Below are 25,270 nucleotides of genomic sequence, written 5' to 3'. Positions count from 1 at the left end.
AAGAGCATGCGAGGGCTGCAGCTGGGTCAGGCTCTGGGGGGGAGAGAAGTGCATTTCTACACATCTCGAGCTTCCTCTTCCTATTACTTCAGAAATAAACAGCTGATCTGCTTTCTTGGCAAGTCAGCCTGCAAAGATGCCACTTCCCCAGGAGCACATCCCCATAACTCCTCCTCCTCCTCGCCTCCACCAGCATGGGGCAAAGAAGAAGCTTCCCTTAAGGGCTTGATAACTATTTCTGTGTTGAGCAATGATAACTTGCACGCATCCTGTGCTGAAGAAGTGGCTGCATTACCCCACAGGATGAGCTGATCACATCCGCTGCTCCTGCTCACCCTCCCATGGCTCAACACTGGGGAGGAGAGCAACAGCTGAACCTGTTCCTTCACCCCAGCAGAGAAATCATCACAAGTTCAAAGCCAGACATCCCCATCTGGCCTTGCACACTTCCCCACTCCAATTCTGCTATGATGCCAGGGTCAGACTGCTTCCCAAAATAAGCCCAATTAGGGAAGTAGCTGCTGTGTCTCAGCTGACCCTCTGCTGTCCAGCCTGGCACAACCATCCATGCCCTCAGCACCACGTGGGTCCTCCCTCTCCATCCCCTTACCCTGGGAAGTCTGCAGAGCTGTGCTGCTGCTGTAAGGTCCAGTGTCAGAGGTGCCCACAGAGTGGTCTGTGCAGGTAGAGAGCTTGGCTCTCATCTCCCTTACACTGCATGGCCCAGTGATGGGGGTCCAGGAGCAGAAGCACGCTGCTGGGTGTGACACTGCTCACACACATGATTGTGCCTTGTGTCACTGCTTCCACGCTCTGCCTGGGAGCTTCTCACCTTTCGTTTTCATTCCATGCGTCCTATGGGATTTTCTTGCACCTCACCCCTCTTTGCAATGGGAACATCAAGTTGAAGTGATGGGGGGAAGGAAATCTGTGGGTTAAGCTGCAAAGCTCTCCTCTCTGGGCTACAGGGATGAGCCTGAGCACGGGCAGAAGCAGAGCAGCTGGCACAGCAGCCTGTGGGTTCTGCTTCAGAAGCTTTTGAGCCTTCTGGATCAGGGCCTAAGATCACCAGGAACACCTGGAAGCCCTCTGAGAAACAGAATTGAGCTTAAGCAGAGGGACCTGCAGGTGGGCAGTGAAATGCCTGCAAGGTGTGGTTAATGCAGAGAACCCCCCATGCGCTCTATCACCAAAAAAGGAGGCCCAGGGGAGGGCCTCCCCTGGCCCCATTCTCTAAAAGGAGGATGTAGTGGGGTGGGGGTTGGTCTCTTCACCCAGAAAACAGCGACGTGATGGCAGGTGATGGCCTCAAGCTGCGGGGAGCAGCGGTGGCTGCCGACCCTACACGGAGATGGCAGCCAGCAGGGGGACCATGCGCACCTTCATCCATCTGCGCACCATCAGCAGGGCAGAGAGCAGCTGGGAGCCGGGGCTCACGCAGATCTTGCCCCCGAAATACACCGCTCCCCATTGAGTGCTCCGTTCTTTCCCAGCCTACCAAAAAGTGCACACGCTATGGAAGTTCCATCACTCATCTCCTGCCAGCTGCTGGGCTCGGAGGAATTCCGTTATCACACATGCCTTCCTTAGGGATGGCGTTTGGGGTGAGTCCAAATGGGGATGGATGCAGAGGGAGGCATCAGAACGGACATTAGGAACAGTTCCTTCTCCAGAGGAGTGGTGATGCACTGGTCCAGGAGGGTGTCACCATCCTTTGATGTTTCCCAGCACAGCGGGGATGTGTTGGAGCTGGGCTGATCTGAAAGCTCTGTTTGAACCACGATGATTCTGGCATACTCTCACTTCCTTTTGTCGTTGCAAGCGCTGGTTACTTATCTGAGCAGAGCACACCCAGCTGTGCTGTGAGGTCGGCTGGACATATTTTGATGCCTGTTGCTCACCTTCCACCTCCAGTAAGCAAGCAGGGGTGAGATGTGCACTTCCCTCGTGGATGGGAGGGAGGGTGGGATCCTGCAGCTGGGGGTGGTTTGGGGACACCCAGGAGAACAGAGCCATCAGCACACAGTGCCTCCTGTGAGGACAGATGTTGGTTTCTAACTCATTATTAGGGCTTTGCCCAAAGCAGTTGGGCAGATCCCAGGTCTTGTCCTGATCCCACCCCAGATCCCACTAATGATGAGTGCCAGCTCCCAGCTCCAGCCTTGCCACCGTGCTGCTGCTCTCTGCATCCTTCTGCACCCCCTCCTGTGTTGAGCTCGGGGTCTGCGCCCTATTGCCACCCATGAGCTGCTTCAGAATTTTCAGTACCTCCAGCTCTCACGTTTTCATTGCGGAGTATTTAGGTCCGTTTCTGAAAATGAAGCAGCTTTCTGGCTGATTTCCAAGCTGCCACGAGCACTGGGAAGGTCTGTGTGTCTCATTATGTCCTGGGCACAGAAGTAAATCTGAGGGAAGTGCAGAAGGAAAAATCACAATGATTCCCAACTCGCATTGGAGAGCCAGGAGAGGACCCTGAGCCCTGCTGGGGTCCTGGCTTTGGCCAGGTGTGGGCTCAGGATGGGGTTTGCTCCCCTGCAGGATGGAGATGCTCTCTGTAATCAGAAACCAATGCTTCATGCAGGGCCTGCAGCTGGCTGTGACACTTGCAGGGGCAATGGGGTGCAGCTGTGATGCTGGTGGTGACCCCGTGCCCCTTTTATCAGCCTGGGCAGGGAACTGAAGGACATGCATCATGCAGCAGCACTTCCATCCCTTCCCTTCCATCCTTATCTCCCCCACCAGCACTTCCCCATGGCCAAGGCAGCTTGTCCTTGGAGCTTTCACCAGGGAAGGGGTGCGGGCTGAGCTGCCTTTGCTTGGCTTCAAAAATGAGCACTGGGGAGAGAACGCATCCTGGTGCCATTCTTTCCAAGCTCTTGGATGGGGGAAGCTCCACTCCAGGTCCAAGCAAGGCAGAGGGGATTTAAAATGGAAGTAGGAAAAATAACAGGAGAGTGTCTTCTCCCTCCTCAGAAGAAGGAAGTGTCAAATTCAAGGAAGAGGCCACCTGCTTTCCACGGGCTCCTTTAGGTGAACTTGGCCATCTTGTCTGCCATGAGTAGGGAACCTGCTTGACTTCTCAAGCTGATCCCAATTCCTCCTTGCGCTTTTGCTTCACCCCTTGCATGTTCCTGGTGCAGCCATGTGCTGGGGGGATGTGAAAGTACAAACAGCAAGAAGGGGCTCAGGGAACAAAGATCCATCCCCTAAGGTGGAGGGCTCCACAAGCAGCACCCACAGCCCTGCACCCCTCCTCTGGGCTCAGCTGGGTTTTTCTCCTCAGTGTGTGCTAGCAGTGGGATGGACCATCCCACCTTCAGAACCTGATAGGAGAATACTTGACCTGGAGCTTCCATGGTGAACCCATACTGGTCATCAGCTTGGGGGCATCTCCTAAACTCGTGTTTTCTGACAAACCCTTCGTGTTCTGCGTGGCCTTTCCCAACAACAGCAGCTCGCTCACCATCTCTCAGCTGAGGAGGAGCGACGCTGGCACCTGCTTAACAAAAAACAACCAGGTCAAAGTCAGCTTCACCCTGCATGTGTACAATGAGTGCTTTTTGCTTCTGGCCCCAGGCTGGAAGTGGGGCTGGGGAATTTGCTGACAGCCCCTTCACTTCTCACAGGTGAGCTGCCGGAGCATTTTACCTCTTCCTACAGCTCCTGGGGGATATCCAGGCTTTCTGTGCAGCTTCAGCATCATTCACTCTCTTTGCCACTGGAAAATCAAGAGGGGAGGTCTGTGTTGGCTCACAGCTGTGGGATGGGGGTGTGCAGCAGGGAGGCAGAACTGGGGGGAGCAGAGGTGCAAGGCAGGAAGGATTTAGCAGGGTTTGGAGCACCCCTGTTCCGATGCTGAGCAGAGGTGCTTTGGGATGTGCCTGGGATACCCCTTTGTCGTTACCAGGACCTCCTTCTCTTCCCAGGCACCTTTTCCAACAGCCACACTGCCATCATAGCGGGGTTGGTGACTGGACTGCTCTTACACCTGGCTATTGTCATTATCATTGTTAAATTAAAAGGTAAGGTGCAGAGTCCACATCTCCCTGCCTGGCAGCGTGTGGGCTGCTCTAACAGGAGCCCCGTGTCACTTCTCCCCAGGCAGGAGGAGCCATGACCTATCTGCTCCTGCAGCTCCCAGAGCAGGTAGGATTCCTGGCTCCCTCAGCCTCCTTCCTTGTTTATTCTTGAGATCCGGAGGAAAACCATCCATCACCACAGCTTGGGAGTGTAGCTGTTCCCAGAGCTCTGGATGCTTTCACCCCCTCTGTCTGTGTGATCCCAGTGTTGGTTCCTAGCCGTGTGTGGGCTTGCAAGCCCCCAGTGTTCCCCATGCCTTCACCCTGCCTGCACAGTGACAGGAAAAGGTGCCCGTGGTCCTTTTTTGGAGACGTTTGTGCCCTCCCCAAGAGAAGGAAGCAGAGCCACGAGGACATTTCCAAAGCTCGAGGGACTTTGGGGACAGGAGGAAGCCAGGCAGGGTGCAGAGAAGTCGAGCTGCAAGGTGGCTGCGCCCCATCCAGAAAGAGGAATGAGCTCCTGCAGCACCTGCCCAAGCTGAGCACCCCCTGCCTGCAGCAGCTGCCCCAAACTGCTGCTGCCTGGGTTCCTTACTTCTGGGGGCTTTGCAGAAGGAGCTCCATCACCTTTGCATCAGTTCCACCAGATGCTGAGGCTCAGGCTACACATCCAGCACTGAACTGAGTGTCCGAGTGGGGTGTGCAGACACGTCCAGCGCCTGGAGCAGGGGTTTCTCCTGGCTGTTCTTTGGGGCCCAGCCCTTCCGTGGGAAACAGCAAAACGCTGCACAAACGGAAGTCCATGTGGCTGCTTCAGATGATAGAAACTGAAAATCTGACCCTGAACCCCAAATACAGGATGTAAACCCACCCTCCTTCTCTGTTCGATGTGCTGACACCGATGCTTTCTGAAATGGTACTTAAAATGGAGAAGAAAATGCATGAAAGCAGCCATGGATCCTGCATGTAAACAAAAAGCTGACTGTCACAGCAAGTTGCTTTGGCTGCCTTTGGCTGCAGGTGCATGGCTGTGGTTTTGCATGGGATCCCTGCAGCCCTCAGCGAGGAGCATCCCAGTGGTGCAGCAGTGATGCTGCTGCCAGCGCTGGGGCTGCCCCTCTAACTGTGTGTCTTTGCAGGGGCTGCAGCAGAGTACATGACAGCGTATGCTGAGGTCGCTGCTGTCCAGCAGGTGAGTCCATCCCTGTCCTTTTTGTGCATGGCAGGATGGATCTGCACAGCCCTGGGATGGGGACAGCACAGGGGATGTGTGGTGGGGACACAGAGGAAGGACAGCAGTTGGACAGCCCCAGCTTCAACTGCTGCTTCCTCCTGGGAACTCAATGGGGGACAGCCTCAGCCACCTGCCTGCACTTCCCCTCTGCCACCAGGGACCAACACATCCACCTGGGATGTGCTCCTTCCCGCTGAGCTCAGGGTTCCTAGGGTCATGGAGCTGTGCCCATTCTGTGCCCTGAAAACATTTAAATAACTTTTTCCATGTATGCATGCATGAAATTTCCCTAGGGCACAGAAAGGTGACCCAAAGAAGTTGCCAACCTCAGGGTTGGAGACCTTCAACACCATTTATGCCACCATCCAAGACATGGCCCAGGTGAGTTTGATGTTTGTGGCCATCCCTGTGTGCTGAGACCCTGAGACCCCGTGGCTGGGCCACAGCTGGATGGAGCAGCTCATCCCATGGCAGCATCACAGTGCCTCGATGCGGAGGCATGGGATGGCACGGCTCCCAGGAGCCAAAGCAAAGCTCTGTCTGTTTGCAGTCGCAGATGATGAGAAGATGAGCAGCAGGATGCTGGGGTGCTGGGAGCAAGAGAAGAGCCCCTGCTTGATGGTCGTTGAGCTGCAGCCCATGGCACAGCCCTGCAGTGCCCACGTGCCTGCTGTGGATCTGCTCCCTGCCACTGGGGAGCCGCCCCATCACGACGCAGTGCTCACCTGGGACAAGAGATCTGATTGCATGTTGCCATCTGGGTGAGATTTGGAATCCTATATTTGTGTTCTGTGGCCACACCGGGGGACATGGGCCAAAGCTGTGGCTACACATTGCCCTGCTCATTGCGTTGCCCATCCTGTTGCTCTTTGGATGCTCCTGCAGCGAGGAGCCTCAGCAGAGGCTGTGCAGAGGGATGGGGGGGGGCTCAGTGAGACTCTTCAGCCACATTTTTTTTAATTGCTTTTTAACCTGAATACTTTACTGCTTTGGTTACTGAACAAAGAAAGTAAAAATAACACTTGGTAAAATGTGGTAGAAAACCAAGTGTGAGAACACACACCTCTGCCATGCACTGAGTTTCCACAGCACCGCTTGCAGCGACCTCACAGCCCCTGCGGTGCCCATCCCCTGCACCCAGCGCTGCTCCGTGCTGCAGTTCAGCTACGTGTGCTCCTGCAGGAGATGCTGCAAGGCTGCACTGGGAGGGAGGGGGTTCACTCTCAGGGGAAAAAACGTGACAAGGAATGTGGCCCGGTGCCATTCTGCACAACTCCTTTTATATACTGGTATGTGAAGCACCGGAGACTTGTGGTTGCAAGCAGCTCTGAACCACCCTGGGCAGCCCCCAGCCTTGAGGTGCTGCATGGGGAGCACAGCTGGGGCTGCTCCTTACAGGGGCTGGGCTGCAGGAGGGGGATGTGTTGCTCTGCATTGTCCCAGTGCCCCTCGCCATCCATTTCCAGACGGACACATCTTCCCACGTGCTGCTTCCCCCGCTCTTTGTCTTGTCTGCACGGATACTGAATTATTCAGGGATGGAACCGGAGATCCTTTGAAGTGCCTGGCACAGGAGAGCCCTCTAGGAGCTGCTGGAATAGAAATGCAAGACACATCTGAGCTCCATTTCTTTCTGCTTCTTCTTCTTCTTCTTCTTTTTTTTTTTTTTTTGATGAAAAGCATCTTATTGACAAACCCACGGTGCGTTTTCTGCGTTTTCACAGCATGGTTATACACGGTTCATTTTTCTGTTTCTTGAATTCGTACCCATCAATTAAAACCAGATTTAATGCTCTGTGGATCATGCGTTTATCCAAAGGGTTCATCCTTGTGGCACCAGATCTGTCCCAGCCCTCTGCTGCCGGATGGGGCTGTGCACAATGTGTTGGCACCAGGGCATCGCCGCCTCCACCGCCCTTCGTCCATTGCTCCACCACAGCTCCAGAAATGCCCCCGGGGATAATTTTAGGCCATGAATCACCCCGTGATGTTGCCGACACCTTCGTGCTCACAGGAAGCCGTTGGCAGGGTAGAGAAAGGGGAAGGAAGGCACTGCGGGGCTGCGGGGTGGGGGGGGGGGCTCTCAGGAGAGGATGGAGGCGAAAGGAGCGGGGCGCGGGGGACTCTGCCTTGCTGTGCTCTGTGTGGGTGTTGGTGAGTGGGGATGGGGGTCGGGGGCTGCCCAAAACCCAGGGTGAGGCGGGGAGGAAGAGGAGGAAGCGGGAGAAGAGTGGGTGGTGTGCTGCGAAGGCAGCAGGTGTGACACCCAGCAGGCAGAGCGGCGCTGCAAAGCCAGGCTCCAGGAAGCCAAACTGCGAGCTCAATCTTTGCTTTGCTCGCTGCCCTCAGCCCTTTGCACGTCTTTGGGGCTCTCTGCGTGCTCCCATATCCCGGCCCTATTGCACACCAGGGTGCAGCCATCCCCACTACCAGCTTTCCTGCCTCCAGTGGCTGCGTCACCGTGAGCGCGTGGCCACGATGTCCCCACTGCTGCAATGTGCCACGGGGCATGCTCAGCCTGCTGGGAAATATCCTGCACACCCCGGCCAGAGGTGTAAAGCCCTGCGGTACAAACACCCTCACACTTTCCCTGCTGCTGGCTCCAAAAATCCCCCGGTGTCATTTCCCCACTATGCGCAGCCCCCACCACAATGCTGCTCTCATTAGCACCTTCTTCGTTAGCGAGCAGTTGGGAGATTTGAACCGGTCTTACCGTGAGTTCCTGACATTTGAAAGCACAGTGTTGGTGTTGCTGAGGCTATTCGGCCCTAATGTGAATTAATGAACTTTGTTCTTAGCACTCGCCCTCAAGGGAGAGGGTCAGGGGGACAACAACATCACCCAGCACAGCGATATCTTGGAGGCCACGGGGGCTCCCATCACGACCACCTGGGATGTGAGTGGGCTGACAACGGGACCAGTGGGCTCCCCCAGCCCCTCTGATACTGGGAACCTCACCACCATCACTGTGCCACTGCAAGCAGGTGCCCCAGGGAACCAAACCCGTGAGTGTCATGAAGAGGAGATGTGGCTCGGGGATGCACCGTTGCCCTGGAGGGTCCTGCAGCCCCCAGAGACACTGGTGCTCTGTTTTGGGCAAGGAGCCCTCAGCTCTTGTCTCTTCCCATAGGAAATGAGTCGGGTTTCCCCATCAGGTATTGGTCCCCCATCATTTTCGTGGTTCTCGCTCTGCTTGTGCTCTTCTTCACCTACCGCAGGACCAAAGGCAATGGTGAGTTGCTGTGCTGGGGCACCAGCACCACCCAGGCTCCACAGGAAAGGGTGTTGGCAACCTCAGAGCACCCAAGAGCATCACAGAAATGCTGCAAAGCATCACCTCCCCTGGCACGGCTCAGTTCCTGCTCAGTTTGGCACCTTTTGGGCCACCCTGTGCCAGCTTTGGCCTCAACGCAGAGCCAAGCAAACTCTAAACTTTCCCAGCTCATCTCAGGAGGAGCTGCTTGGTTTTTCAGTTTTTTTTTCAGCCTCCTTATTGTAACGTGCTTCTGCCCTCTCCCACAGGGTCACAAGAGCCAACCACCTCCATCAGTGACTTTTCAGGTGAGATTTTTCAGCCATTTTCTTGCTGGAGCATCCTTAATTCACTCCTACTGCTTGGATTCACCTCCACTCATTGCATTGCAGATGAGGCCACCCCAGAAAACGACACAGCTCTGATTGTTACTGCTGCCCAGGTGGGGCTGCTCCCCAACTGCTCCTCCTGACCTCTCCTCACCCCCCCCCAAACCTGCTTTGGACAAGCTGCATTCTGTGCCTCAGTTTCCCCTCTGTGGTGCGCAGGGATGAGGATGCTCAGCACTTTGTCCCTCTCTTGCAGAAGAGATCAGACAACCCTCCACCCCAGGAGCTGAGCAAGACCACCCCCTGCCAGCCAGCCCCCCCCTCAGAACAGCCTTCCCAGGTATTTCACCCCATCCCTGATGCCATCAGCCCAAAGCTTCGGGGCACAACCTTGGGTGCACCCAAAGCATCGTGCAGGGGGGTTTTCAGATGCTCTCAAAGTGTTCCAGGGCTTGCGTCCCCCTCAGCACCTCCTTTTGCTTCTCAGCAGCCCACGGATCCCACCACTGTAGGCAGTTCCCTCTGCTCTGGGGTTCCTGTTGACGACTGAGGGTAAAGCAGGGGAACCAGCAGCTTTTGGACACCTTAAAGGAGCACAAGGCCACTCCAGAGGGACAAACTGTCCCAACACACCTGGTCAGGAGCCAGATGGATGCTAGAGGATGTGAGCATCACACACCACCTTGGTCCAGCCGAAGGATGCTCAATGCATGGCCACCTCCCTGCAAAATGAGGACCTGTGTGGGATGTGTACATTTACTGTACCTAAGGATAGGGCTTGGGGGGAGGTCACAATGGAACCAATAAAGCAGCCTTTTGCCCTAGAAATCCTGGATTTTCTGCACCCTGTGCATCAAGCTGTCATTTACCCCCACGTGGCCCAGCACACAGGAGGAGTGGGGGCAGCTAAGGACTTCACACGCAGAGAAAAGGGGAATGGTTGGAAATGCTGGTGCTAAATTACTCATCCGGGGGAGCAATCGTGCAGCGAGCAGCAGCCCCCTCTGCCTCTTACTCTGCTCCTTCCATGCACAGCAAAGTGCAAGGTGCAGACCCCCAGGGTGATGCGTGGGGGCTGAGAGCAAGGACTCAAAAAGCACTGAAAAAAAACACATCAAAGGGACCCCCAACATCCCCTCCCAGTGACGCAGGCAGAGGTGCAGGTGGGCGCTGAGCTGTGGGCGTTGTGCACATCTGCTGTTTGCAGGCTGGGGGGTGGGAAACACGCGAGTCCCAAAGGCTTTGGGTTTTTCTTCAGCTCTCTGCTGTGCTCTGCTCGCCCCGAGCCCTTGGCCCTGGAAAAGCTCAAAATCCCTGTCCTCATCATCTCCAAATTGTTGGCCACATAACCATCAAAATTTGGCTCCATAAACCCCAAACTCACAGCTCCATAAAGCAAAGGACTGGTCCCATAAACTGCAGCTCCATAAAGCCCTGGTACGTCCCCCAGAAACCCTGAGACCTCGGCACCAGAAATCCCCAACCACTGGACATCCAAACCCCAAATCCTCGCTACCCCCATCCCCAAATGTTTGCTCCCATAAATCCCCATTCATTTCCCCATCAAACCCAAAACTTTGTCTACACAACCCCCAAACCCACAGCTCCACCAACCACCAACTCTCACCTCCATAAACACCAAATCCTCGCCTCCATAAACACCGAGAGCACGGCCCCATAAACCCAAACACTTGGCTCCATTCACCTCAAACCCTTGGCCATGTCAGCCTTAGACCCTGGGCTCCACAAACCCTAAATCCTCGATCCCACAAACTCCCAACATCAGCCCCACAAACTCACATCCCATAGCTGTGCTGTGCGACCTCCCAGGGCAGGATGCCACCCCCCCCATCGTGCTCTCTAGAGGTCATAGATGGCACTGCAGGTGTGGGGTTGAGGGGTAGAAGGGGGGTGGGGGGGGGAAGACAAAGCCAAAAAATATCCAATGGATTTATTTAAAAAAAAAAAAAGGATAATTTTAGATTTTTAGTTCTTCTATTTAAAAAATAAAATAAAACAATAATCATAAAAAAGAAAACCAACAAAAACAACATCCGACTTCCTAACACTGCAAACTGTAAAAACGAGCTTTTTTTTTCCTTTTTTTTTTTCTATATATATATATTAAAAAAACAATTTTACAATTCTGTTTTTTTTTTTTTTTCCTTCCCCCCCCCCCCCCCCCCATCTCCCCCCCTACACACATGCACAAGGTCTCAGCCCCACGGGGATTTAAGAACAACAAAAAGAAAGTTTATTCCTCTTTAAATTCCAAGTGGAACACATCCCCCCCCCCCACCCCACCCCCCCAAACCTTCCCAAGGCCTATAGATCTGCTCTTGCTCACTGAAATCTTTCTTTTTTTTTTTTTTTTTTGCAGTAAAACAACCCCAAATTGGGCTCCTGGCGGCACCAGCCCCAAAGGGCTGCGTGTGTAAACGGGACTGGAAGCTGCACAGGGCTGAGCGGAGTCACAAAGCCACAGAAAGTCTGGAAAATAGAAAAGATTTCCAGAAAAATCCCTGGGAATTTGGGACAGTCCCCTCCCCTCCCCCCCCCCCCCAACCCACACACACACTACATCCCACCCATTTTGTGCTGGGAAAGCCCTTGAAATCCACTTGGATCTGTTTTTCTGCTACTGGTGCTTACTGGGAAGCCCCCAGCCCCTCGGGTGGGGGGGGATGTGTGTGTCACAGTGACGAGGTTTGGTAGCTCTCAGGGCCAAAGAAGCCCAAACCCGGCTTGGGGTGACCCCCAGCATGAAAAATGGATAAATACAGGACCCTCCCCATGAGGTATTGGCAGCCCTCACGGAGCTGAGGGAAGGCAGAAGCTGTGGTGCAGCCCTGAGCATTGGGGTCCCCCCGCTCCTCACCCCTGGGGGTCACCTCCTCACCACCTCCATGGCACAGCAGCCGAGGAGCCCACAGAGCACGGTCCCCACGAAGAAGCCCTTTGGGGCCAGCACCAAAGCCTAGGGGTGCTTTGGGCTGTCCCACTGCAAGCCACGGGGTGCTGCACCCCAAATCCCCTCACCGGCCCCGTTGTGCTGGTGATGACGGATGGGTGGACTCAGCGATCTTTTCCAATCTCAGTGGTTCTGTGGTTCTGGCAGCCAGCTTGGAGTGGGGTAACGGCCCTACGTGAGGGGCGTGCTGGGAGCTGGGGGTGGGCTGGGGTACCCACAGCGCTGGGATGTTTCTCAGCTTCACCATCAGACCTCCTGCTTCTGAGAGGAGCTCCGTGCCCAAAGCAACGGGGAGCTGAGGGTCTCCCGTGGCGGCAGCACCGTGCCTGTGGGGTCTGCCCCGGCTATGGGGCAGAGGGTTGGTTCGTTCCATAGCAGCCTCAGATCACAGGGGTTAGCAAAACACTCCCAAAATGTCGTTATTACCAACCAGCCCAGACACAGGTGGTGCTTTAAGACCGGAGACGCGGCGGTCGCAGCAGAAGAGGAAGACGCAGGAGATGCTTCAGACCTGGCCACGAGCGAGGCTGCTGGTGCAGAGAACTCAGCCAAAGGTCAGCCCTTGGGGGGGGGATGGCACTGAGATGCTGCCCGTCCGGCTGTGACGCTGTGCTGTGCTGGCAGTGCCTCCTGGGGACGGCTGCGAGGAGCTGGGTGTGGGAGCGTGGGGACGGGCACCGAGCGGCCTCGTGCCAGGGATGGGGCTCGGAGCTCGGGGACCTGCACGACCCAGGGCCACCCTGGAGCCCCTGCAGCACTCTGTGCTCACACGGAGGTCTCAGACTGCAGCCTCATGACGAACTTGTGCGACTTGGGGTCCACAAACTCCTCCGAGAGCTTGAAGAAAGGGATCTTCTTGGCGCTGATCACCAGGCTGAAGTCGTGGCGCTTCAGCACGAAGACCACCCCGTCCTTCAGGCCGTTGGTCACTGGCTCCTCGCTGACCAGCGTCCACTGCTTGGCCAGCCAGCGGTCCTTGTGGTACTGGATGGTGGGCCCGGCGCTCAGGTACCGCTCCAGGAAAGCCTGCAGGAGGACAGACGTGTGAACATCACCCTCACACTGCTCACATTTCTATTTACTTGCAGCCCTGAGCTGCCCAGCAGGTCCTGCAGGAAAAGCCTCCCAGCGGCTGGGAACCTGCCCCATCCCTCCCTCCCTTGCTGTCACACCCGCTTTTCCAGCTGCACAGCACTGCGCCGCTCTCCCACCCCTCACCCTGCTGAGAGATGCTCTCACATGGTTGGGCAAACCCACCCCAGGATCCCCCAGCCCACTGCACACACCTTGGGCGTCATGTCGTGGGTGATGCAGAACTCAAGGTGCTGCAGGATGCTCTCCATGGTGTGGTAGGGCTGCTGCTTGGTGGTGCGCAGGTACTTCTGCATGGCCCGTGCCATGGAGGCGAAGATGGCCTGGGCTGCCTCCCGTGGGTCCATGATCTCCCGTGGGTTCTTCTGGTCCTCGTCCTGCAGCCGCTTGATGTGGGTGAAGGCCTCTTCCACTGCCACCACCAGCCTGTCGAGAAACACTCGTGCTGTCCCCTTGGAGACCTCCAAAAGCCACTTGGATGTGGCCCCGTCCCTAGGAGCCTGGAGGAGCCACCTGGCACCTCTCCACCCCACAGCCCAGACTTGAACCCCAAAAGCATCAACCCCAAAAGCAAATTCACCCCAGCACCACCACCCTGCTCCAGCTCCCAGCCCAGCGCCCTTGGGGAGACTCAGATCTGCACCCTCCATCCCACATCCCTGGGGGGAGGGGAGATCCTGGGATGGTTCTTAGGGCCCCCATAGCCCGCTCCCCACTGATGTCCCCATACCTGGCGCGGCGTTTCCGCACCCTGCGCTCATGCTCTGCCTCCTCATAGTAGTACTCATTATGGCTGTTGTCGCGCCGGCGGGCGGCCGCGGCGATGACAGCCCGGGACTGTCCCGTGGAGTTGTTGGTGGTATTTTCTGCAGGAAAAGGGGTGAGATGTTCCCCTTCCCAGTGCTGCCAGCACAGCCCCATCCCACGGACGCGCCCGACGTGCTCCTGCTTGCAGCAGGGCGGTACTGCTGTGGCTTGGAAACCTGCACCCAGCTCGCCCGCGACAAATGCGTGCAAATCCGGAGAGACCGGCTGGGAGCTCAGCATGGGATGGAGCCTGTGGGGAGCAGGGGGGGGAAAACACTGGGACAGGAAGAGGGGGAACAAGAGGAGAAGTCAAGGGAACGGGAGCTCACCCTCGCCGAGGGAATAGACTTTAAACCCGGACATTTTCTTGGACAGGACGGATTTTGGCAGGTTGAGGAGGGCGGGATTGTAGACTGGGAAATCGTGGTAATAGTTCTCCAGGATCCAGATGGCTGCTCGTTGGATGCTGCAGGGAGACACAGCGGGCGCAGGGCACAGAGAGCAGGTCAGCACTGCGCCGGGGCAGGCACATGGGGACAGGACAGGAGGGAGGAACAGAGCTGGCACCGCAGACACAGATCTCACTGCAGGGACACCTGGGCGCTCACAGCTCCTCCGGTCAGGGATTGCCGGAGCGCAGCAGGAAGCAGCGTGCACACATCCAGCTGCGTGTGCATGAACACAAACACACACACACGCCAACACGCATGAATGCAGACGTGCACACACACACACACACACACGGGAGTGCACATGCCCAAACCCACCCAACCACGGTGCCACTCCCCACCCCCACGCACCCCATATCCCCGCACCTGAGGTGCCCGACGTTGTAGAAGCGGCTGGCCCCGTCGGTGGAGCGCACGGCCTTGAGTGTGAACTGGGGCTGGAGCTGGCGCAGCTCGAGCAGCACCACGGCCAGGTAGTGCACGAAGAGCAGCGCGTCCACCAGCGACACAGCGTACTGCACGATGCCCTGGTAATTGCGGTCCCGCGAGTCCAGGATGCGCACGCCATAGAAGAGCCAGTAGGAGACGACCAGCAGGAAGACGAGCACCATGAGCAGCGCACGGAAGACGAAGACGCGCGGGAAGAAGGCTTTGGGGCGGCGGAAAAAGAGCGCCCAGCTGCCCAGCAGGAGGATGAGGAGTTTGAAGGCCACGGAGATGAAAAGCCCCTCGCAAGGCGTCCCACAGGGCTCCAGCTCCTCCCGCCACAGCAGCTGGGGCAGCAGCATGAAGGCGAGAGGGGTGAGGAAGGCGAGCAGAGCCAAAGCCCCGGCCAGCGCAACGCCCAAGTGCCGCGAGCAGTCCAGGTGCGCGCTGTCCTCCATGTCCTTGGTGATGCGCGTGATGTCATCGTGCGAGATGCTGTGCTCCGACGTCCCCGTCACCACCGTGGTGGTCTCGCCCCAGTTGTCATCCTGGGGAGGGGAGAGGGTTATGAAGCGTGAGGCTGCAGCACCGCGGGACCCCAGCGCAGCCTGGCGTCCCCCCAAACCTCAGACCTCCAAGCCTGGCGTGCTGGCCGGAGCCATCACCCCCATTGAGCAGCCGAGGGACAGCGCTGCAGGCAGCGCCCTGCAGGAAATCCCCGTCGGAGGCTCCGTGCTGCGCTCCACCTCTCCGCCCCGCGCGCACGACGCGGCCGAGAGCGGCTCTGCAAGTGGAAGGCATTCTGTTTCCAGGCAAATCCCCTCATTAGCAGGGCCAGAGCCAACATGCCCAACCCCGTCCTAACGCAGCCACTGCCTCCTCCTCCTCCGTGCAGCTCCAGCACCAGGCAGAATGAGATTGGTGGTGATCCGCGCTGGCGCCGGCTCCCCGCGAGTGCATTTTGGGGTAGGCATCTCTCCCTGGAGAATGCAGCAGTTTGCTGAGATCTTAAACCTCTTTTCCTTATTGGTATGCTGTTTTTTGGTTTTTTTGTGTGTGTGTTGGTCTGCTGCTTTTTTCAGAAATATTTACTGCAAAACTTCCATGCAAAAGATCCAGCAGCTGGCACATTTCTTCCCAAACACAGCGAGGCAGTCCTGCAGCGCAGCTGCCCTGGGCCCATTCATTTCTTTTTTCCACTGAAGTCACACAGGTGTGGACATGAGCTTCATTCCCTTCCCAGCTAGCACGCAGAGCTTCAGCAAAGGGAAAAGATGTCACCACACAGCCGTAGGAAACACCGCTCTGACACACCGAGGGTCCGTCTGTCCGTCCATCCTCTTGTTCTGCTCTGGCACAACCAAAGCTGGAGGTTCTATTGCATAGGATTAAATTGCAATTTTCGTCCTGGAATTTCCACGTGCTGGAGGCTTCGTTCCATAGTGGAGCAAAAGAACCACCACCAGCAGGGGCTCTCTGGAGGGAGAGAGTGGAGGAGCTGGCATCCAGCTTGGACCCTCCGAGTAACCTTTCTGTCCACGCAGAGCATCGCTTCTCAGGGTCAGTGCTGCACAACTTGGGCTGGAGCAGCCCTCTGGAGGCTGCAGGTCTCGCACCACCAGCACAGAGTTCACCCAGCTGCACAAACCCGCTCGTCTGTTTGATCCTCCCAAAGCTGGAGCTGGGGTTATTAAAGCTTGGCAGGGCCAGGCGGCGTCGCCCTGCAGGCGCTGAGCAAAGAGCCGGAGTGGATCCGGAGTGAGCTGATTCCAAAGGCACCAACCCCAAGGGAGCTGATCCCAAAAGCACCAATCCCAAGGGAACCGATTCTGAAGGCGTCGATCCTAAAGAAACCACTCCCAAAGGCACCAATCCCAAGGGAGCTGATCCCAAGGAAACCAATCCCAAGAGAGCTGATTCCAAGGGAACCGATCCTGAAGGTGTTGATCCCAAGGAAACCCATCCCAAGGGAGCTGATCCCAAAGGCATCAATCCCAAGGGAACTGATTCTGAAGGCACTGATCCCAAGGGAGCTGATCCCAAAGGCACCGATCCCAAGGGAGCTGATCCCAAAGGCGTTTTCTACCCTGGGCAGCGGGAGGGCAGCTCATGCAGCAGCCCCATCTCCATTCCACACGTCTCCCTGCCCTGACACCCACCATCACCCCCCCTCCATCCTCACCCTCTCATCCCCCCGGGTCGATTCGTTGTCCAGCAGGGGCTCTCCTGGTGCCTGGATGGTCACTGACTTGTCCCCACGGCTCCCATCCCGGCTCTTGGAGCGGTGCCGGTCCCGTCGGTCCCTGCAAGGCATAGGGGGGGGGATGAAGCAGGGTAGGTGCACATCCAGGTTGGGGACCGAGGACCCCCCAGGGACACACCAGTCCTCACCTGTGCTTGCGGGAGCTGCGGGAGTGCCCGGATTTGTAGGAGTAGCCCGAGTACTGCGACTCATTGTCCATGCTGTCGGCACGCCGGGGTTTGTGCCGCTCCACGCCGGGGGGCTTGGCTTTGCCCGACCCCGGGATGGCCACGGCCTCCTTCAGAGGGGGCTTCTTCAGGCCAAGGGGCACCTTCAGGAAGTCGACCGTCACCTTGAGGGACTCTATTTTGAATGCTGGGCTGGGCTCTGCTCGGAGAAATGGGAACGGCCGCCTGCAGGAGCGGGGGGAAAACATGGGGTTAGGGCACTGCCACGGCCCCCAGACCCACGCCTTGGGACTCCTGGAGTTTTGCTGCCCATGAGCATCCCCAGGGCTGCAATGGGGCCAGCACCTGCCTGCAGTCCCCATGAAACAGGAGCTCAGCGGGCAAAGGATGGAGGAATTTGGGGCACTTTGGGGTATCTTGCATTTTAGACCCAAGCTGGTTCCAGCACTGCCACCTTCCCCTTTAGTAATGCTATCGTACCGTGAGCTTTGAACCCAGCTCTTTCGGGTGATTTACACTTTAATGAATATCACAATCGTTTTAATTTGCCAAGAGAGTGCCTGGGGTGGGAGCCAACTTTAAAAAGAAAAAAGAAAAGAAAAGAAAAAAGAGCCTGGCGCAGGCTCCAGCCCCACTCACAGTCTGGGGCTCTGCCCAAACAAGTTCCCAGCACAGAGCTGCCATCTCACACTGATCGGCGCAGCCCCATGGACGCAGTGAAGCTGGGGGCTGTGGGCACAAGGATGGGACCCCAGCCTCAAACTGCAGCTGTGTGAATTGGAAATGGCCATACACACACAGGTGTGGATGCATGTGGTGTGCCCAGCTATGCCTGCACCGGGCTGTATCTCTGCTGGACTGGGAAAACAACGCATGGCTCAGGGGCTGGGGTGCTGCTCGTGCCCCACCTGCTGCAAGAAAGGGACTCAGATTGAGGGATGGCCACAGTGATGCTCCTAGGGGACATCCCAGATCCACCAGGGGGGTGGCAGCCCCCTGCCTGCCTCTCCTGGATCCCTGATGATAGGGTGGGGGACCACCAGCACCCTGATTTCCCTCTCAACCCAACCCCCCCCCCCCCCGTGCACACCAGAGCTGCCTGTGTTTGGGTGGGCAGGTTACCAGGGAAATGCTATTTGGACCAAATAAAACCCGAATGTCTTTTGGCCTCTTCTCCGAGGCTTCGGAGAGGGGGAGATGGGGTCGAGGAGGGGAAAAAGAAGCAAAGGGTGGGGGGGCGATGGACAAGGACCCCCTTTTGTCCCAGATGCTGGATGCTCGCACATTTATCACTATGGAAACAAAAGCCCCCCCATGCCGGTTGTCTAGGAGATGGCAGCGGGGCTGGGAGCTCGTCCCGGCGTCCCCAGCGAGCAATGGGGGAAGGGGCAGGGAGAAAGGGACCCCCCCCCACCCCGGCCCCCTGGAGCAACCCCCCCCCCACCCCCCCTTTCTTCTGGGCTTTGTTGGGAGGCTGGGATCGGGTTTCTGGCAGGAACAATGCTTGGCGCAGGGGGCCACGGCTGGGCTTTTCCCCAACCCTATTCATTAGCGCCATTAAGGAGCTGGACACCGTGGGCTGGAGGAGCCACGGGGATTGGGGGGGGGGCTTGGGGACAGCGCAGGACTCACCAGCCGAGCTGCAGACGGGTCCTGTCCCCGTCTGAGTGGTCACCGGGGCGCGCAGGGCATCGTCAGCATGCAGAGGGGACGGCATCCAGCTGGCAGGCAATGGGGCATGGGCACCGCTCACACGTCGGGCTCCAAGCTGAGGGGAAAAAGGAAGGGGGGAATCAGGAGGGAAGGAGAATCCCTGCCCCACCACGTCCCCTCCCGTGGATCTGCACCGTGAGCATCCTTAAGCGCGTCACCTCCCCGGCCACCTGCAGAGGACAGGCTCGCCTTGGGGGACCGACCCCAGCAGTCGCACAGCACAGCTCACCGTGCTGCACCTCAGCCCCCAGCCCCACGCTGAGCATCCTGCACCGCCCCCTCCCTGCTGCCACCCACCCCGCTGCCCTCCCTCCCACCCCATGCACAGAAGAACAAAACCCCTCCTGCATCACCCATGGGTCCTGGCCCCATCCAGACCCGATCCCTCCTTGAGCCAGTATCAGGACGGGGATTTATTATTGTTATTATTGCTGTTCAAAAAGAAAAGTTCGCCCGGCAGGGGGGGGAGAGCCGGTTCGACAGCACAGGTGGAGGAGCTGGAAATGGTTCCCTTGGCTCTGCCCTCCCCTGCGCCAGCAAAGCAGTGCCGAGGGCTGGGAGCCACAGCCAGACACAGGCAAATGAGGAGAAAAACTCACTTTTCTAATAGCGAGGTGATTAACTATTAGAACAAACTCCCCAGGGGAGGAGAGGCTTTGCCATCTCTTGACATCTTCAAGTCCAGACTGGATGGCGTTTGGGATGTGGCTGCAGTGCAACATGGCTTCAAAGTGCACAGAAGTGCACTCTGGATGGGGCTGAGGGCCCCCAGCAGTGGGGGCAGAAGGAGCTGCCACCTCCCCGCCCCTGAGCCCATACATCTCCGACACCAACCATCCCTTGTATTCAAATGACCCCAAAAGATCCAAGTGCTTCTGCATGGGAAAGCTCTCTGATTTCAAACAGCTCCAGGGAAAAGCCCAACAAGCAAACCTGCTTTTCCTCTTCCCAGCAAGGCAGAGCAAAACCACGTTTATGGGGCTCTCTCTGCCCGTCCCATTCACCACTGGGACTGTAAGCACCACGAAGACCATGAGTGTGCAAGAGCCAGAGGTGGCATTTGCTGGAGGGACAAAGCACTGCTGCTTCCCACCAGAGCAGCTGAGCAGAAGCAGCAGCAGGGAATGCCTGCACAAGCATGGAGGGGTGAGCATCTCCCTCCTCTGTGCAGTAAAGCAATAGGGAAACTGGGTCAAGCAGCATCACACTGGGTGTCCGGGGTCCTGGATTCCAGTGTAGGGCTCCACTGCTGCTGATGCTCCCAGTGAGCCCAGAGGACTGCCAGGGAAAACTGAGGCACAAGCAGGAAACCTTATGGGACACTCAGCCGTGCTTCACTTGAAGTCAGCAGACTTTTAGGTTGGCCTTGGCAAGGCTGATCCAGGAAACAGCACAGCGAGCATCCCTCCATGGGGTACCAGGTGGGCACAGCCCCTAAACCAGACCTAACACAGCCCCCAAAACAGACCCAGTGCAGCCTCCAAACCCACAGCTCCCTGCAGCCTGGGTGCCAGGGCAACTCCTGTCCCAGTGCTGGCTCTGCCAAGCCCTGCACCCAGCACATCTGCTCGCTCCACTGCACCACCACGCCTTGCTGCCTTCACTCAATAGGCACCGTCCCTGGGCAGCCACTGCTTGGCTCTTTGCAGTGACAGTCACCACAATCAATGGGGACAGGAACAGAGCAGCAGCTGTGGGTGCATCCCTGGGATGCAGGGAGTTGCCAGACACCCACAGGTGAAACACAATGCAGAAAGCTCCGTGGGTGCTCTGCAAGGAGGTGGAGATGGAGATGGACCAGGCAGGAGCCGTGGCCACTTGGCACAGCATCTCCCCACTGTGGCACAAACACAAAGCCCTCTCTCCTCCCAGCACCTCCTCGCCACGTCTCCTCCTGCTGCCTGGAGCCCCATACTGGGACGCAGCCCTTGCAAAGGGGCTGCTCTGCTCTGACGGATGCCGAATGCCCTGAGCAGCACCGTGCTCCCACGGAGGACTCTCAAACTTCCACGTGGGAAGAGACCCGTGGGCCGGCAGCTCCAGTGGGACGCACAGACAGCCCATGGGAAGACCGAGCAGCTTAATCCAATTCCCCCATGGGGTCCCATTCTGCTCTCAAATTGCTCAGCGTCAGCTTGGATGCAGAAGGTTTAATATCCCTTCCCAACTGCCAGCTTTAATTACCATCACGCGGGATTGTTACAATATCCACAGGAACGTCCTGTGTGCACCCGGGGATTCCCACTGTGCTGCAACAGACAAAGCACGGCCGTCCCCCTGCTGCAGCTCCAGGTCGGAGCACCCGCTGCCTCCACGCAGGTAGGAAGGGCTGTGCCAGGTGCAGAACCAGAAAATGCACCAAAAGCATGGGATTTGCATGAGGGCTCCTTGCAAAGAGACAAACCATTTGCATTGCAAAACGTGACAGCTCCCAGGAGCCTAACTGAGCTGCACCTCTCCCTGCCCTGCAAAGCGCTCTGCTTGCTGCTGCAGTGCTCCAAATGGGACAGCACTGTGGTGCTCAGCCCAGCACAGGGCATGCAGCTCCCAGGGCATCACCATGTGCTGCTCCTGCTCCATGTGCACCCATGGAGTGACAGCCACATCAGTCCCAGACGTCCATGCAGTGCTGGGGTGGAGCAGGGCTGTGTGTTGTCCCATTTTGGGGGCGTTGCTTCTCCAAAAGCATCGTGGGAAGCTCCGATGCACCACAGCGATGCCACAAAGGACAGTTCCTACCCCAGAGCAACGCTGGCTGGGTAAACAACGGCCTCGGAGATGTGTTTGAGCTCAGTTTAATCCATTCCAGGTGCCTGATGCTAAATCCTGCAGGGCTGCGACGGGCAGATGGCGGTGTCCATGGCTCCAAGCTGGAAAGGCAGCGCAGGACTGGGGGTGGCAGAGCTGTGGTTTGGCCTCGCAGTGACTCCAGCTCCATTCCATCACCCTGTGACGGCTCCATGCGGGGCAGCCAGGTGAGGAGAGCCGTGTCTTTGCTGCTCCAGGGCCCTGCCCAACATCCCAGACACACAATAAAGCCATAAAGCATCCACTGGCCACACCGGCCCTCAGGAACAGAGCTGAGATCTCAGATGTGCTCAGACCAAAGACCTGGGGCTGCTTCAGCTGTGCTTGATGCTGGGAGATGAGCTTTCACCTTCCCCCATGACCCCTCCAGCCCCATTGTCTGTGATCAGATCCAAACAAGACACCGCATCGCATCACCCAAAGCGATCCTGGCAGAGGAGTGAGCACCAGCAATGCCCTTCCTGGGGTAACCCTTCCCAGCAGGGAATCCCCCGGGACAGGATAGCTTTCCTCCAACACTACCAGCTGTGAAGCATTCCCAGACATCCCAGGAACGCATGGGTACCACAAACGTGGAGCCACCCCAAAGACCCCAAACCCTGCAGTGATGATGGGTGCTGCTGATGGAACAGTAGGAGGAGGAGCCCGGGCTGCCCCACATCTCACAGTGCCAGGAGCCACGGGCACACAGCATCCCGGGCAGCTCCTACGGACCCTCTGCCATGCCCCCCCCCACCCCCCGGCCCGACCCAGCGCTCCCCCAGCACAAAGGCAGCACCGGGTTGTGTGCAGATCGCATCGCGCTGGGGCTGCCCCCGAGCCCGGCTCGGTCCCAACACAATTCCAACCGCTGTGATTAAGTAACTGCCGTCCCCAGGGGCCCCATGAAGATAATATTTAATTCTTCTCTCTTGTTATTATTTTTTTCCCCCAAGCCTCCGCCTCGGTGATTACAACACGGCCTGGCGGGGGGGGGGGGGGGGAGATTTGGGGGGTTCAGCTCCTGCTCCCGGAGATCGCAGCTCCACACGGGACACGGAGCTCAACGCATCGGGACAGACCGAGCCCGGCCCGAACGGGGCTGTCCCAGCAGGTGAGCGGTACCGGGCAGCCCCCACCTCACCGCTCCCCTCCGTATCCCGGCCCCAGCCCCGTGCCCACCCCCGTGCCCCGCTTTGCTCCGGGAAAACACAAAGAGCTCCGGCACGGAGGGCTGAGATCCGCAATCACTGCACTGCAAAACCCAGCGCCAGTCCGGCTGGGCCCGAGCATCCCCCGCGCTGCTCCCCGCGCCCCCTCCCCGCCCCGCAGCGCCTCCCCCCGCCGGGCCGCGGCCCACGGAAGTCTCCGTATCCCCCCCCCCTCCCAACCAACCCCTCCAGCGCACCGCTGAGCCCCGACCCCCGCCGCCCCCACCCGGCCCCCGCCCCACGCTCCGCACTCACCGCGCCCCGCACCTTTGTGCCGCGTCCCCCCCGCACCGAGCGCCGCGGGATCCCGAGGCTGCGGCGGAGGAGGCGGAGAAGGAAGAAGGAGGAGGAGGAGGAGGAGGAGGAAGGCGGAGGAAGCCCCAGATCCCGGCGGAGCGGTCCCGCAGCTCCGCACTCTCCGGCCCCACCGCGCCCCGGCCCGGCAGCTCCCGCCCCGCCGGCGGCCCCGCACCGCCCCGCAGCCCCCGCCCGCGCCGACGCTGTTCCCGGCCGCTCCCCCCCCCCATAGTGCGCACCGCCCATTGTCTCCGCGCGGCGCTCCCGGCGCCCCTCCGGGGCTCAGCGCGGCGGGGGGGTCATTGTCTGATGCGGCCCCGGGGCTCCCAACCCCGGCTCCGAAGGGACGGCGCGGCTGGGGGGGGGACCCGCCCCACCCTCCCGGGGGGGGCTGCTCGCGATGGGTGTGAGCACGGGGAGGCCACGGCGCCGCTCCCCACCCCCGGGGGCTCCCATCCGCCCCAGCAGAGCCCGTGGATGAGCAGAGTTCGTCTGCTCAGGGACGAGATTTGTCCGTTGGGAGGCGACCTGGAGGGGTCTTGGGCTGTGCCCCCCAACTCCCAGCTTTTTTTTTTTGCCCAGCTCTGGGTGCTTTTGGGGATGGAGTGCGAACAAATGGCTTTGCGTGCCCCCCCCCATAAGTCCGCCCCTATGAAAGCTGCATGCAGCACGGTGACCAGGGCTGCCCGGCTCAGCCCATGCCCGTCATAACCAGAGCATCCCAGCCGAAGGTGATGGTGCAGGGCCCAGCTCCGAGCTGTGGGAGCGCCTGGAAGCCCCAGGAACGAGGAGGTTACTCAGCTGAACTCTGCAGGGAACGGACGGGGCTGCAGGGGGAGCACGTACAGGCAAACCCCACCCCGTGGGAGAAGGAATGCAGGCAACCAACGAGCAGGCTGAGCCCCGCAGTGCCCCTATGCCAGGATTTGGGGTCCCCAGGGGGGCAACCGGGAACAAGCACTCGGAACGAGCACTCAGCAGCAGCTCCGCCCCCCAAGCCCAAGAAACGAGGTATGAAGGCAGCAAGCGCTGCTCCCCCCCATCTATTGGTGCATTGGGGGTACGGGGGACAGCACCCCCAAATCCTCTATTAGCTGAAAGCGTACCCCCCCCAAAAAAATGGGCTGGGTGCACTGCAGAGCCTCCTGCAAACTCACGTCCCACTGGAGGACAATTGCCAGGCTCTAAGCCTAAACTGGGGGGTGATGCAAAGTGGGGGACCCCCACCCCAAAATGCTTACAGCGAGGATGCGGCGGCGGGGGGCGCGCCCGCTGCCTGGAACAGCCGCCCTGGGAGCGCGGCCCTTTATATCAATGGGACTGGGATGGGAGGGGGCCGGGCCGCCCCCCCATGCCGCCCAATGGAGAGCCGCGCTGCCCTCCCGGTGCACACCATTGGCGAGATTTAAATGGCTTGTTTGGCCTTAAAGGGGAGGGAAGAGGCGTTAGGAGATGAGTTTGGGGCTTTTTTTTTTCTTTTTCTTTTTCCTTTCTCGGATGTTGTGCGGTACTGGCTATAGGCTGGGGGCCCTCGGGGTCACACCCCCCCCTCTTCCCCTTCTATGCCAGAGGCGTTGGGCAGGTGGTGCCCGGCAGCGTTTTTTCCCCGCAGCATCCAGAGCACATGGCTGGGAGTGGAGGGAAGGATGGAAGGGGCAGTCGGGGGCTGGGGGACCCTTCAGCCGCACAGTTTGTCCCTCCTTCCATCTCTCATCCAGGAGAAACCCACCCTGCCTTTTCCTACCTTCGGGTGGCACAGCGCCCGTCCTCCGGGGTTGCTCGGGATCGTCCTGTCTCTACCGTACAACGGCGATGCTGCACCCAGCAGCAGCCCTGGAGGTGGATCCCAGCCCGTTCGGGTCTCCTGGCTCAGAGCCGGGGGGGTGGGGGGGTTACCGTCACCCTTATACGTGGCTCGGTGGCTGGATTGGGGCTTTAGGGCTTGCTATGGGCTGTGTGCCCCACTGCTCTCCCCTCCCTTCCCCCTGCAGCCAGCTGCCCCCGGCTGTCCTTCGGCTCCAGGAGTGATTAATGGGCCCTGCGAGCTCATTCCTGGCCAGCTGGGGGTGCGGGAGCCTCGTTGCCATCTGGGAAGGGCCGCATTGTTCCACCTGGTGATTTACAGGGACCGTCCCCCCCTCTCTCACATCCCACGTCAGGCAGGTTATGGCACCGGGGCTCAGCAGCACAGCACGCAGCCCTCGGGGACAGCAGCATCCCCAGCACCAGCTCTGTGACGTCTCATCCTGGAA

At 58.6% G+C, this 25,270-nt stretch overlaps 3 protein-coding genes across 8 annotated transcripts; 2 read left to right on the top strand and 1 right to left on the bottom strand.

Annotated features, from left to right (window-relative positions):
* The first annotated feature begins 98 nt into the window (after positions 1-98).
* LOC116237281 (uncharacterized) lies at positions 99-7,054 on the top strand. The gene is made up of 7 exons (XM_031606328.2): positions 99-1,604; positions 3,627-3,738; positions 3,927-4,022; positions 4,102-4,146; positions 5,159-5,211; positions 5,547-5,634; positions 5,804-7,054. Exons 1-6 carry the CDS (start codon positions 1,293-1,295, stop codon positions 5,559-5,561), a joined length of 633 nt encoding a protein of 210 aa, XP_031462188.2. The 5' UTR covers positions 99-1,292; the 3' UTR covers positions 5,562-5,634; positions 5,804-7,054.
* LOC116237279 (uncharacterized) lies at positions 6,979-10,748 on the top strand. 3 transcript variants are annotated; one of them, XM_031606326.2, is made up of 7 exons: positions 6,979-7,282; positions 8,052-8,258; positions 8,384-8,485; positions 8,776-8,814; positions 8,899-8,948; positions 9,092-9,175; positions 9,326-10,748. In XM_031606326.2, the coding sequence occupies exons 1-7, from the start codon at positions 6,979-6,981 to the stop codon at positions 9,383-9,385; spliced, it is 846 nt and encodes a 281-aa protein (XP_031462186.1). In that variant the 3' UTR covers positions 9,386-10,748. The 3 variants fall into 3 exon arrangements, with proteins under 3 accessions (XP_031462186.1, XP_031462185.1, XP_031462187.1); XM_031606325.2 differs by having other exon boundaries at positions 9,323-10,747; XM_031606327.2 differs by lacking the exon at positions 6,979-7,282 and adding an exon at positions 7,305-7,407 and having other exon boundaries at positions 9,323-10,745.
* A 381-nt stretch (positions 10,749-11,129) lies between these two features.
* On the bottom strand, positions 11,130-24,843 carry VANGL2 (VANGL planar cell polarity protein 2). 4 transcript variants are annotated; one of them, XM_090127207.1, is made up of 9 exons: positions 24,763-24,843; positions 18,643-18,778; positions 16,972-17,235; positions 16,763-16,883; positions 14,521-15,128; positions 14,035-14,171; positions 13,629-13,764; positions 13,093-13,324; positions 11,130-12,832 (listed from the first exon to the last, which is right to left on the bottom strand). In XM_090127207.1, the coding sequence occupies exons 3-9, from the start codon at positions 17,040-17,042 to the stop codon at positions 12,572-12,574; spliced, it is 1,566 nt and encodes a 521-aa protein (XP_089983333.1). In that variant the 5' UTR covers positions 17,043-17,235; positions 18,643-18,778; positions 24,763-24,843; the 3' UTR covers positions 11,130-12,571. The 4 variants fall into 4 exon arrangements, with proteins under 4 accessions (XP_089983333.1, XP_031462141.1, XP_031462139.1 ...); XM_031606281.2 differs by lacking the exon at positions 24,763-24,843 and adding an exon at positions 23,258-23,369; XM_031606279.2 differs by lacking the exon at positions 24,763-24,843 and adding an exon at positions 22,977-23,189.
* Positions 24,844-25,270: the final 427 nt, after the last annotated feature.

This window comes from Phasianus colchicus, chromosome 30 (genome assembly GCF_987193195.1).
Source record: "Phasianus colchicus chromosome 30, bPhaCol1.hap1.1, whole genome shotgun sequence".
Classification (NCBI taxonomy): domain Eukaryota; kingdom Metazoa; phylum Chordata; class Aves; order Galliformes; family Phasianidae; genus Phasianus; species Phasianus colchicus.
Note: the sequence above shows the minus strand (reverse complement) of the source record. Positions and strands in the feature narration are given on the sequence as shown.

Coding starts and splice junctions, on each gene's coding strand:
- LOC116237281 (XM_031606328.2), top strand. CDS start 1,293: ATGGCAGGTGATGGCCTCAAGCTGCGGGGAGCAGCGGTGGCTGCCGAC. Junction 4,023..4,101: donor TATCATTGTTAAATTAAAAG/GTAAGGTGCAGA, acceptor ACTTCTCCCCAG/GCAGGAGGAGCCATGACCTA. Junction 4,147..5,158: donor TCCTGCAGCTCCCAGAGCAG/GTAGGATTCCTG, acceptor GTGTCTTTGCAG/GGGCTGCAGCAGAGTACATG.
- VANGL2 (XM_090127207.1), bottom strand. CDS start 17,042: ATGGACAATGAGTCGCAGTACTCGGGCTACTCCTACAAATCCGGGCAC. Junction 16,884..16,971: donor CGCAGCTCCCGCAAGCACAG/GTGAGGACTGGT, acceptor TATGCCTTGCAG/GGACCGACGGGACCGGCACC. Junction 13,765..14,034: donor AGTCTATTCCCTCGGCGAGG/GTGAGCTCCCGT, acceptor CTTTTCCTGCAG/AAAATACCACCAACAACTCC.
- LOC116237279 (XM_031606325.2), top strand. CDS start 6,979: ATGGTTATACACGGTTCATTTTTCTGTTTCTTGAATTCGTACCCATCA. Junction 7,283..8,051: donor CACAGGAAGCCGTTGGCAGG/GTAGAGAAAGGG, acceptor CTTTGTTCTTAG/CACTCGCCCTCAAGGGAGAG. Junction 8,486..8,775: donor CCGCAGGACCAAAGGCAATG/GTGAGTTGCTGT, acceptor CCTCTCCCACAG/GGTCACAAGAGCCAACCACC.